Source organism: Hoplias malabaricus, chromosome 12 (genome assembly GCF_029633855.1).
Source record: "Hoplias malabaricus isolate fHopMal1 chromosome 12, fHopMal1.hap1, whole genome shotgun sequence".
In the NCBI taxonomy this organism is placed as follows: Eukaryota; Metazoa; Chordata; class Actinopteri; order Characiformes; family Erythrinidae; genus Hoplias; species Hoplias malabaricus.
The window spans coordinates 36,950,616-36,964,487 of NC_089811.1; the positions used below are offsets into that span (position 1 = coordinate 36,950,616).

The following is a 13,872-nucleotide window of genomic DNA, read 5'->3' on the forward strand; positions in this document are numbered from 1 at the left end:
AAACCCATGCAGACACAGGGAGAACACACCACACTCCACACAGACAGTCACCCGGAGGAAACCCATGCAGACACAGGGAGAACACACCACACTCCTCACAGACAGTCACCCGGAGGAAACCCACGCAGACACGGGGAGAACACACCACACTCCTCACAGACAGTCACCCGGAGGAAACCCACGCAGACACGTGGAGAACACACCACACTCCTCACAGACAGACAGTCACCCGGAGGAAACCCACGCAGACACGGGGAGAACACACCACACTCCTCACAGACAGTCACCCGGAGGAAACCCACGCAGACACAGGGAGAACACACCACACTCCTCACAGACAGTCACCCAGAGAAAACCCACGCAGACACGGGGAGAACACACCACACTCCACACACCACACGTCACCCGGAGCAGGACTCGAACCCACAACCTCCAGGACCCTGGAGTTGTGACAGAGACACTACCTGCTGCACCAACGTGCCACCCAACTATACACACACACAAATTAGTTTTTTTTTATAAATATTTGTGTGCTTATTTTATTTTTATTTTTTTTGTCCAGCTTGACCTTATTTTTTAACCTGGACCTGAAGTTTCTGGAATGTTAGCTTCATCATTAGAACAGTACTTTTCTATGTTTTATGCTCTGTGCAGAAAAGTAGTTACATACCCCAAGAAAAATGGCTTTTACCATCAGTTTGTTTTGTTCTCTTTGGAGATATTTTTTTTCTGTTTTATGTATTTAAGTGTAAATAAAATATTTTTAAATGGGTAATTAACTGCTTTAAAATTATTCATCTAAGTTTGGAAAAAAAAACCTCAAAAAACCATTTGTGTGTAATTGCCTGTCAGTGAAACACAAGGCCATGCCCAGCACTCTGATTAAGGCTAAAATGATAATGAATGAGCAGTCATTGCTCAATCTCTCACCACTCTCCCCACTAAGCACCCATTCATCATTTACCATTTAGCTTAAATAGATGTTCCTATCGAACACCACTTACCTCTGATTGTTCCACTAACATTTCTGCCTTTTAAGCCTGCAAACAAAAGAACCCCCTCTAGGCCCCATTTTCCAATACTTTTACACGGTTCTGCACTATCACGACTTAATGATAATCATTAAATATCCAGAGGAGACCGCCAGGGAACATTTTGTTATGATTTCATCAGAGAGAGAGACCAGGGTGAAAGAAACTGGCCAGTTCCATTTACAAAAGAATTTCTCTTTTCCTGAGTTAAAAATAGACTTTGAAGAACATAGTGCACTGAACAGAGATTTTTTTTTCCTTGAGAATTGTTGTTTATTGTTAGTGTTCTGGACCATTTAATCAGTTCCTATTGACCCACGAAGGGAACTATTCTCCAGATCTCTTTTTATTAGAGATCAGTTCAGAGAATATTACTATACACAGGACCTTGGATCAAAACCACAACCTTGGATCGACTGTATTTACAATCATGTATTCATTGGAATAGCTGTGACATAGTTACTGGAATTCATCTTCAGATGAGCAGTACCCACGTGTGTTTTGGAGCATGGGAGGAAACCGGAGCACCCGGAGGAAACCCACGCGTACACAGGGAGAACACACCACACTCCTCACAGACAGTCACCCGGAGGAAACCCACGCGGATACAGGGAGAACACACCACACTCCTCAAAGACAGTCACCCAGAGGAAACCCACGCAGACACAGGGAGAACACACCACACTCCTCACAGACAGTCACCCGGAGCGGGAATCGAACCCACAACCTCCAGGCCCCTGGAGCTGTGTGACTGCGACACTACCTGCTGCGCCACCGTGCCACCCCGGAGTCTATTTAATGATAAAATAATATTGGCTCAGATTAAACATTGTTACAACACTTTTCCCAGTAACACTGGTTCAGTTTGACTAAGAAAACAAAAGCATTTATGAAGTACTATTAGAATCAGGTAACTGTTCAGGCAGGAATTGGCACATCTGAGCTTTGTGTGATCACAGTGTCACAAAAACATTTCACCATTATATTTAATATATTAATAATAATTAATAATAATATATTTAATATCACAGTCCTAAACAGTCTTAGCTCCTAGCACTTGGCTTCTTCAGTTATTTATCTCAAGACGGCATAGTCAGTAAATATTATTTCTAATTAATTCCATTGTAAAGAGTATCATACACCACACTTTTGATTGTTATTTAGACAGGAGTTACTCAAAAAAGCAGAAAACAAAGTTAAACAGGCAACTTCAGAAAAGGCCTACAATTAAGAACACCATCAAAGACATCAATATTTTCTTTATTAATGAGTGTAGGGTAAAATAAAGTAAGTAAAGAATGTGATGGTAAATAAGTGAATCAGAGTTAAATTCTACCTTAAGGTTCACGCATTTTGGACACACCTTGAGTTATCTTCATAAAAAAATTAAGACGTAGAGGTGCCCTGTAGAAGCTGTAAACAAGCTAACGTTACCCAATATCTATTGTAAACTAGGGTGAAATAAAGTCTATAGAAACATAGTCGTCTTTTTTACAGTGTATAGTGTTGTACTGTGCAGCATTTTTAACCATTAGCTATATTTATATATCATTAAAACCAGAGTCATTGCCGCTAGTGCCCTTTTAGCAGCAGCAATGTGATTAATATCCTTTTTTCAGAAGAAATGGTGGGGTTTAAAATTGTTTGTTCATGTGTGCTATTTCCATCAGGACCAAAAAAAGATGTTGTTATGCATAGACCTGTTCTGTCAGTTTTATTTCTTTGACTTATTTCTCTAAACTTTGGTCAGTGTTGCTTAAACTAGAATGATCTTTGCCCATAGTTCAGCATAGACTTGAATAAATGAGGGTCATTTGGCAAATGGTGATGACTTTTACATAATTTTTAAACGGGCAGCTCAGCCAGGATTAGTGTTGTGAAACTAGTTTTTCTTTCATTTACAAGAACCAAGGCCAAACAGAGATTACATAAATACAACAATAGAATAAAAAAACATAAATTGGAACTAATTCCTGCAATATGAATTAAATTAAAAAAGTTTTTCAAGTAACGATTACGTTGAGTGTACGTCTAACGAGGTCGCCGCAGGTTACACTAGTGCCCTGGACTACACACACTTATTCACTCTCTCAGTGCTCCACAACTCTCCAAAACATCATGCTCCTGCCGAGAGCACAGCACTGTGGAACAAAAAAAGAAAATCTGTGACTGCCTATGGTGCACTTTGCTCTTGCACATGCCTCTCTTCAGCATTTTCCCTTAATGCACAGTTTATTATGGCTTTTTACTTTATTCAGTACAATACACACGTTTTTAGTAGTAATTATAGTATTATGATTATTTGGCCCTGTTATTAATAATGCTGCAGAAGGGGTGAGATGTGATGATGGAGGAGGATCACTGTTTCTACGCCACGCTCCGTAAAATTACTCACTACATTCACATTAGAACACTTTATTCACCATTCTGAATAACACGCATTGACTGAAGGGGTAGAAAATTAAAGCGAAACAGTGTGCCTTGGAACAGTGGACCTGCACCCTCTGGCTTCATGGAGGTCGATCCAATAACCTAATGAAGGGTACATCACACCAGGGAGGAGTAGCAGGGCATTTTTGAGCCAGTTCCTGATCTCACTCTCACTTGGTCACGTCGTGTAATTTGACCAGGGGTCTTCAGATGATTGCATACAGGATTATTAGATACGCCTGTAAATTAGTGGTGTGGAAATGTTTTGATAATTAGCATACCTCAGTTCTTGAAATGTGTGTAATAATAATTAAATATTACAAAAATAAAACTTGTGAGGAGTGTGGTGTGTTCTCCCTGTGTCTGCGTGGGTTTTCTCCGGGTGACTGTCTGTGAGGAGTGTGGTGTGTTCTCTCTGTGTCTGCGTGGGTTTCCTCCGGGTGACTGTCTGTGAGGAGTGTGGTGTGTTCTCCCTGTGTCTGTGTGGGTTTCCTCGGGGTGACTGTCTGTGAGGAGTGTGGTGTGTTCTCCCTGTGTCTGCGTGGGTTTCCTCCGGGTGACTGTCTGTGAGGAGTGTGGTGTGTTCTCCCTGTGTCTGTGTGGGTTTCCTCCGGGTGACTGTCTGTGAGGAGTGTGGTGTGTTCTCTCTGTGTCTGCGTGGGTTTCCTCCGGGTGACTGTCTGTGAGGAGTGTGGTGTGTTCTCCCTGTGTCTGTGTGGGTTTCCTCCGGGTGACTGTCTGTAAGGAGTGTGGTGTGTTCTCCCTGTGTCTGCGTGGGTTTCCTCCAGGTGACTGTCTGTGAGGAGTGTGGTGTGTTCTCCCTGTGTCTGCGTGGGTTTCCTCCGGGTGCTCCGGTTTCCTCCCAGGCTCTGGACCCACCACGACCCTGAACTGGATAAGCGGTTATAGATAATGAATGAATGAATATTATAAATAAAACTAATATCATTGCATTGCTGCTGAATATCCTTAGAACTCCATCCATCCATCCATCCATCCATTATCCACCGCTTATCTGGGTCCGGGTCGCGGGGGAAGCAGTCGGAGCAAAGAAACCGAGACCTCCCTCTCCCCAGCCACCGACTCCAGCTCCTCCGGGGGTATACCGAGGCGTTCCCAGGCCAGTCGAGACATATAGTCTCTCCAGCGTGTTCTTGGTCTGCCCCGGGGCCTCCTCCCCGTTGGACATGCCCCTTGGCTACGCCGAGAAATTCTGTCCATAAAAATTGTTAACAGAACCGGTGACCGGCAGCCCTGACGGAGTCCAACTCCGACTGGAAACCAGTTGGACTTACTGCCAGCCATACGAACCAGACTCCTGCTCTGTTTGTACAGGGACTGGATAGCTCGTAACAAAGAGCCCAGTACCCCATACTCCCTGAGCACCCCCCACAGAATACCCCGAGGGACACGGTCGAATGCCTTCTCCAGATCCACAAAACACATGTAGACTGGTTGAGCAAACTCCCATGCACCCTCCAGGATCCTAGCGAGGGTAAAGAGTTGGTCCTGTGTTCCACGACCGGGGCGGAATCCGCATTGTTCCTCCTGGATCCGAGGTTCAACTATCAGTCGGACTCTCTTCTCCAGTACCCCCGCATAGACCTTACCGGGGAGGCTGAGGAGTGTGATCCCCCTATAGTTGGAACACACCCTCCGATCCCCCTTTTTAAAAAGGGGAACCACCACCCCAGTCTGCCAGTACAGAGGCACTGCCCCCGATGTCCACGCGATGTTGCAAAGACGTGTCAACCAGGACAGCCCCACAACATCCAGAGCCTTGAGGAACCCGGGGTGAACCTCATCCACCCCCGGGGCCCTACCGCCAAGGAGTTTCCCTACCACCTTGGCCACTTCAGCCCCAGTGATTAGACGAGCCCCCCCCGGGGTCCCCAAGCTCTGCTTCCTCTGCGGAAGACGTGCTGGTGGGATTGAGAAGATCCTCGAAGTATTCCTTCCACCGTCTGGTGACGTCCCCAGTCGAGGTCAACAGCTCCCCACCCCCACCATATACAGTGTTGGTGGAAAACTGCTTTCCCCTCCTGAGTCGCCTGACGGTTTGCCAGAAACTTCTCGGGGCCGACCGAAAGTCATTTTCCATGTTCTCACCGAACTCCTCCCACACCCGAGTTTTTGCCTCAGCGACTGCCGAGGCTGCGAGCCGCTTGGCTCCTCGGTACCCGTCGGCTGCCTCCGGAGTCCCCTGAGCCAACCAGGCTCGATAGGACTCTTTCTTCAGCTTGACAGCCCCCCTCACCCGGGGTGTCCACCACCGAGTGCGGGGATTGCCACCCCGACAGGCACCGACAACCTTGCAGCCACAGCTCCGTTCAGCCGCCTCAACAATGGAGGTCCGTAACATGGCCCACTCGGACTCAATGTCACCAGCCTCCCCCGGGATGCAGTCGAAGCTCTGCCGGATGTGGGAGTTGAAGATCTTTCTGACAGGTTCCTCTGCCAAACGTTCCCAGCAAACCCTCAGCACACGTTTGGGCCTGCCAGGTCTGTCCGGCATCCTCCCCCGCCATCTGATCCAACTCACCACAAGGTGGTGATCAGTTGACAGCTCAGCGCCTCTCTTCACCCGAGTGTCCAGAACATATGGCCGCAGGTCAGATGATACGACTATAAATGCGGCCTAGGGTGTCCTGGTGCCAGGTGTACTTGTGGACACACTTGTGTTCGAACATGGTGTTCGTAATGGACAAACTGTGACGAGCACAGAAATCCAATAACTGAACACCACTCGGGTTCAGATCAGCGGGGCCGTTCCTCCAGGTCTCACTGTCATTACCCACGTGAGCGTTGAAGTCCCCCAGCAGAACAATGGAGTCCCCAGAATGAGTGTTCTCCAGCACTCCCTTTAGGGTCCCCAAGAAGGCATGGTACTCTGAACTGCTGTTCGGTGCATAAGCACAAACAACAGTCAGAGCCCTTTCCCCAACCGGAAGGCGCAGGGAAATTACCCTCTCGTCCACCGGGGTAAACCCCAACGTACAGGCGCTAAGCCGGGGGGCTATGAGTAAGCCCACACCTGCCTTACGCCTCTCACCCTGGACAACTCCAGAGTGAAAGAGCATCCAGCCCCTCTCAAGGAGATTGGTTCCAGAGCCCATACTGTGTGTCGAGGTGAGCCCAACAATATCTAGCCGGTACCTCTCAACCTCGCGCACCAGCTCAGGCTCTTTTCCCACCAGAGAGGTTACGTTCCATGTTCCAAAAGCCAGTTTCAGTAACCGAGGATCAGAACGCCAGGGACCCCGACCGCCACCCGATCCACAATGCACCCGACCCGGATTACTACCTCTCCCACAGGTGGTGGGCCCATGGGAGAGTGGACCCATGTATCTCCTTCGGGCTAAGCCCGGCCGGACCCCATAGGTGAAAGTCCGGCCACCAGGTGCTCGCCAAGGAGCCGCTCCCCCAGGCCTGGCTCCAGGGTGAGGCCCCGGTAACTCTGCTCCGGGCGAGGGAGGCTGTGTCCATGTTATTAACTTTTTCATCCTTGTCTTTATGGATCACTCTTTGTCTGGCCCATCACCTAGGACCAATTTCCCTTGGGAGACCCTACCAGGGGCTATTGCCCCCGACAACATAGCTCCTAGGCTCACGCAGGCACGCAAACCCCCCCACCACGTTAAGGTGGTGATCCAAGGAGGAGTCCTTAGAAATCTTAAAAAAAAAAAAAAATAAATAAAAAATAAAAAAATACTTTATATATTATATATTTTTATATATAAGACTATATATATATATATATATATATATATATATATATATATATATATATATATATATATATATATATATGATATAGTGCATTAATCTGCCCTCACTATCAGGATTCTGCCAGCTGCATTCTGATTGTTTATCTGTACATCCACATATACACACTTCTGTGCAATGCTTTGTACTGGTACTGGTCTGATGTGAATAAAGATTGCTGCCTCTTACACATCTTACCAAAACAGCAGAATTTTGATTGGTCCTTTTGCATGTCAAGGCCACGTTGAAAATCTCACATAGAGAATCTGACAGTGTGAGTCTAGCTGAAGGTAGTAAACAGACCAGTTCTGGTAGCTTGGATACTTCATGATCCTTTTGCAGTTTTCAGATCTCTCCTGGTTTAGATGTCTTTCAGGGAGTGAAGCTCAGTTTTAATAAATCTCTGGGCAGTTCACACAATTTTCCACAGATATTTGTGTTTGAGACGGGTGCTGTTCCCAGACCATTGTAGTGATATTACCCTGTTTGTGCACTCCCTATGGTGCAGTTGTAGTACTTTTTGATTCAGGGCCCCATATTGAAAGTGTCCACAGCATGAGGGACATTAACTAATTAAACTGGTGGAGGGTTGATTTTATAAGCATTGGGATTTTTCCAATTTTTATTGGAAATGGTGAGTCTAAATGTATTTAAAAATATGAAAATATATTAAATAAATAACTGACTCTCTCTCTCTCTCTCTCTCTCTCTCAGTGTGTAAATATGAGCAGTGAGAGTGAGGTGAGGTCTCCTCTGGATGACTCTGGAGTGGAGGAGGGCTTCAGGGAGGAGGTGGAAGACGACGACGATGAACCAAAAGTGTGTCAAGTTTGTGGAGACAAAGCTACAGGATACCACTTTAATGCCATGACCTGTGAGGGCTGTAAAGGCTTCTTCAGGTGTGTAGAAGCATTTAAACACACACATTAGCAGAGGTTTTAAAACAGCCAGGAAAATGAAATTAATAAGTTTCACCACATAGAAAAGCATTTAGAATTTCACTGAGCCTCATTATGAAAGATGTGGGTAAAGAAATTTCCTGAATTTTATACTGTTTTCACTGTGACTGTGAAAGTGGATTGAGAAGGATCTCTCTGTCTCTCTCTCTCTGTGTGTGTTTTGTAAGCGAATCCCTCATTAGAATGTCCTTGGAGAAACTGCATCTCTCTAAACTGGTCTCTTAGTGACGTTCAGCTATCACATGATCACATGACCCTTTTTTTTGTAATGAGGCTGGAGCTCAGTATACTATTGGAAAGCCTCAGGTTGTGCTTGTTCTCTGGAACTATGGTGTTTTTTGGACCATTAATGTTCATCAGTCATTAATAACATTAAATTTAAGCTGTTCAGTGCTATCCAGTTCTCACAGACTCTCATGTTCCTTCCCAGATGAGTAAAGGCTATTACTGCAGAAAATGTGTTTACAAACCCTGATGTTCTTCAGTTCATCCTAAAAAATGTACATAATATCAAGGGCACCCTGTGTTCTAGTTTTGTCAAGATGATGTTTGTGGGTAAAAATGGAGGTGGACGGTTTTGTTCCAGTAATGACTTTTTACTTCTTTACACATCTGGTGTGCTGATTTTTTATGTTAATTGAGAAATCAAAAAAATAAATCAGTTACAATTAAACTTTGTATTTTTTTCAGATTCATGGAATTCTTAAAATGTGTCCATTCCTATTTCTACTGTACTGTATCACATGGCCTAAGCTTTAATGAGAGGAACTCTATGGCCAGTTCATTTATTCATTCATTCATCCATTCATTGTCTGTAACTCTTATCCAGTTCAGGGCGGCAGTGGGTCCAGAGCCTACATGGAATCATTGGGCGCAAGGCAGGGACACACCCTGGAGGGGGCGCCAGTCCTACACAGGGCAACACACACTCACACATTCACTCACTCACACACACCTATGCACACTTTTGAGTCTCCAATCCACCTACCAACGGGTGTTTTTGGAGCGTGGGAGGAAACCGGCGCACCCGGAGGAAACCCTTACAGACACAGGGAGAACACACCACACTCCTCACAGACAGTCACCCGGAGGAAACCCACGCAGACACAGGGAGAACACACCACACTCCTCCCAGACACTCACCTGGAGGAAACCCACACAGACACAGGGAGAACACACCACACTCCTCACAGACAGTCACCCAGAGGAAACCCACGCAGACACAGGGAGAACACACCACTGGTTGAGACCCCATCACACAGTTTACACGGCTAAAGGACATGCTGCTGTGGATGACAGAGCTGTTTCAATGGCAAAAAGACAATCTACACAATGTCTACATACTATGTGGTTTTAATGTTATGGCTGATCAGTGTATGTCCATGTCCAGGGCATGAAAATGGGAGAGGGAAAAAAAAAAGGAAAATGACTAAGAAGACTTTCAGCACACATCTGTCATTTCAGTTGATTCTTTTAAAATACAGTGCCCACAGTCCTCACGCTTCCATCAGCAAGAATCACAGGATTCAGATAAGAACAGGGAATGGTGCATAAGATCAAGAGAAGGCGTTTAAGCCTTTAGTGGTTGTGTGTGAATTTGATCAGAGTGCTTTTCAGAAGCCACCCACTGACACGTCATTTGTAAATGTATGTTGGCGAGGCTGTTTCCTGCAAGACGTCACACATGCAGCTGGACCCTGTAAGTGCAGGGTCTCTTTTCTAATACGGGCAGAGAAGAAATATATTTGCTGTCATTGCAGATTTTATTTATCCATGTTTTATAATTGTTTAGTGGTATTTATCTAGTTTGATGTGCATTCACTACATTTATATAATCAGATAAACTGAAGATTCACTATATTGTCTTCATTTTCAGAGCTTTATTCATGGGCATATATCCAGCATTGGTTGCTCAGAAACTTTATACATACAGATTTAAAAGTGACAAACATGTTTTTAATAATATATATATGTATATATATTGTAAATCAAATTCTGAGGGTGATTTGCTAGCACTCTAGTCTGTTTGTGCTTGAGACCGGTCTAATGTTTATATGAAGACCCAATGTCTTTAAATGGGTAAAAAACTGTCCGGTATGCTAGGCTTTGTCTCTCTCTGATCACAGCAGAGAAACTGCATCTAAAGGATTTTAAACAACAGAGAGACTCCAAACATTGAAAAGCATGAGCCAACATGAGGATATTGTTCTATTCCTGCTCCATAGGTGGGTCATATCTACTTTCTGTAGCTTGAAAGTAAACATTCATTAATTGTCTGTGACCCTTATCCAGTTCAGGGCGGTGGTGGGTGCGGACCCTACCCAGAGTCACTGAGCACAAGGCAGGAACAGACCCTGGAGGGGGCGCCAGTCCTTCTGACACTAAACAACTCAAATTATAAATGAGTGCCTGTAGTAATTCAAATAGTGAATAAAAATGTACAGACAAGTTAAATAAACTAGACATAACAAACCAGAGAGGAAAGCGTTTCCCGGTAATTGTAGTTGTTGACTTTAATGACATACATGAGTGACTGAAAAGCCCTGACACTGACTGACTGAGTAAAAGACTAAGACTCACTGTTTGAAGAATTAACATTCTATCTTTCTTCATACTGCTGGTGTTTGTCTTTGGTCTTTCTTTCTGCTGTAATATCTATATGCTTGGTTACAAAATGTTTTCCTCCATTGCCCTGTTTTATGTTGTACCAGCACATTAGGTGATTATATGTTTAATGGCAGAGTGTGAACGTTTACCCTCACATATATGAAAACACACACACACTGTACTCCAATAGTCTGGAAACAACTTAAAGTACATGGAGAAGGTTATGTGTGTTTTCCAGACGAGCCATGAAGGGACCGGCCAAATTCCGCTGTCCGTTCCAAAGCAACTGCACCATCACCAAGAGCAATCGGCGCCAGTGCCAGTTCTGCCGACTGCAGAAATGTCTCTCTATTGGAATGCTCAAGGAGTGTGAGTATTTCTCAAACATTGAAGGCACAACTCCCTTCATTCAGACACTCTCATACGGTATGGACTTCTGCTTGTTGGTAAAGGATTTGGTCAGTTTTCTACCTCAGCATGGCTAGGAGCCACATCATTTAATCGATAAAGAAAGTCACCAACTAGGAGACACATCAATGTTTGGGAAATGAATAATTGGGTTTAATTGGGAATAATTTGGGCATAGCTAATAATTGGGTTTGTTTTAGGACTTGAGTTTGAAATGCTATTGTAAATTTAGTCAGCACTTAGAGTTGGGCAGACTACCCTTTGAGGAATGTTGTCTGAGGGGAAGGGCAGTCTTTTCAAAGCAGTGCTACAAGAAGAAACCTGTGGGATATGCATCACTGTGCATCATTGTGATGCGATGAGATTTTTTTAAATTTTATGACTGTGAGGATGTTTCAACCTGACCACATCACCAGTCTTATTCCTGGATTTGACTAAGCCTTCAGAGTGGAAAAATACATTTGTTCTACAAGGCAAGGCAAGTTTATTTATAGAGCACCTTTCATATAAGAGCAATTCAAAGCGCTTTACAGAGAAAAGGCGGACGCATTTGCTAAAACGCGGACAGTTTAATAAAGCAAAACAAAGACAAGATACAAAGGAAACAACAAAACACGTAATGAAACGAAACTATCACAGAGACAGACTAGACTGGGAAACGAAACGACGACGAGGGAAACTACGGAGACAGACAGATAAAATGACCGACATGACGAAGGAGAAATGAGAATGTGAATGAACGACAAACAGGACACGAGACAAGAGGGCTTAAATACTAACACAAACGAGACACACCTGGACAGATAACGAGGGGACGGGTTAACAAATGACAGACGAGGCGGCGGAACAGAGGCGGGACGAGGGCGGAGACAAGGACATAAACAAAACATAGCCATGTGCTAAAAGCACATGGCCGGGGACAACAGACATGAGAGGACGAAGGCGTGACAGATGCCCCCCCCCAAGAACGCGCAACTCCCGGGCGCGTACTCCTAAACCCCCCAGGAGCTGGCACAGGAGAGGGCACGGAAAACAAGACAGGACAACAAACCAACGGGTGACAGGACTCAGGACAATACGGGAACAGACACTGGAGCTGGGGACACAACAGGACCGAATATACGAGACGGGACATGGGACATGACAGGTGACTGACAAAGGGGGGCAACAAGAGACGAGGACGGACTGGACAGGACAGGAGTGGACACATGGGAATTGACAGGAGACTGGACTGGAGACAAGACTGAACGTGGGACGGATACGGAGACTGGACACGTTTGAGGACAGAAGACTGGACATGGACAGGTGACAGAACAGGGGACTGGAATGGAGACGGGACTGATGATAGGACTGGGTGCTGGGAATGGACGGGAGCAGAGATTGGTGACGAGACAGGGGACAAGACACTGGACAGGATAGGAACATTAGACTGGACAGGGGTATGTGACTGGACAGAAGACAGGACAGGTGACAAGACACTAGACTGAAACAGAGACGGGACAGACTGGAGACAAGACAGGGGACTGAACATGGGACGGATACGGGAACTGGACGTGAGACAAGACAGAGGGTTGAAACAGGGACTAGACAGGACTGACAGGGGACTGGACAGGAGACGGGACCAAGGGTTGGAATGGGGACAAGACAGAGGGTTGAAACGGGGACTGGACAGGACTGACAGTGGACTGGACTGGACTTGACAGGGGAACAGGGACCAAGACGTTTACGGGGACAGACATGAATACAGTAACAGGTACAGGGACAGAGACAAAGGCTGACACGGGTACTGGGACAAGGACAGAGACAGGAACCAAGACAGGGAAAGACAAGGGAACCAATATAACAGGGGGGTGCCCAGGACTGGCTAATGTCTGTGGGGCAGTCTGAGGAACCAGCCTGGGCACAGTTCTGGGGATCGGCCCCGAAGTCCTTCGGGCCGACCTACGGACATGGACAGGAGCGGCGGGTGCCGCCATAGTCACGGGGACAGGAGCGGCGGGTGCCGCCATAGTCACGGGGACAGGAGCGGCGGGTGCCGCCATAGTCACGGGGACAGGAGCGGCGGGTGCCGCCATAGTCACGGGGACAGGAGCGGCGGGTGCCGCCATAGTCACGGGGACAGGAGCGGCGGGTGCCGCCATAGTCACGGAGACAGGAGCGGCGGGTGCCGCCATAGTCACGGAGACAGGAGCGGCGGGTGCCGCCATCACGGAGACTGGAGCGGCGGGTGCCGCCATCACGCAGGGGAACCTGCGACGTCGTCCACGGAGGCAGGGGAACCTGCGACGTCGTCCACGGAGGCAGGGGAACCTGCGACGTCGTCCACGGAGGCAGGGGAACCTGCGACGTCGTCCATGAAGACAGGAGAGGCGCGCGTCGCGCTCACGAAGACAGGAGAGGCGCGCCGCGCTCTCGAGAACAGGGGTTTGTGCTGCTCGCCGGGCTCGCGCTGGAGCTGTAAAGGGTTTAGGGGGTTTCACAGGCGCACCCATTAGATCCCCTCGAGGTGCGCCCCTATTAGCCTCCGACCTCAGAGCTACGGAGGTGAGGCTAACAGCCCCTACCCTTAACGCCCCCCCAAAAATTTCCCCGGACCTGAGGGGGTAATCCTCCAGCGAGGGGGGAACTCCAGCACGCTTCTTCCGCCGACTCTTTCGACTCCCGCTGGCGCA

General features: G+C 46.8%; 1 protein-coding gene across 2 annotated transcripts in view; it reads left to right on the plus strand.

Moving 5' to 3' along the window:
* The window catches only part of nr1i2 (nuclear receptor subfamily 1, group I, member 2), a 46,214-nt gene that overhangs the window by 5,527 nt on the left and 26,815 nt on the right, over positions 1-13,872 (plus strand). For both annotated transcript variants that reach the window (XM_066686164.1, XM_066686165.1), the window contains exons 2-3: positions 7,941-8,125; positions 11,031-11,161. In XM_066686164.1, coding sequence (XP_066542261.1) covers positions 7,941-8,125; positions 11,031-11,161 — 316 coding nt within the window. The remainder of the gene's footprint in view (positions 1-7,940; positions 8,126-11,030; positions 11,162-13,872) is intronic.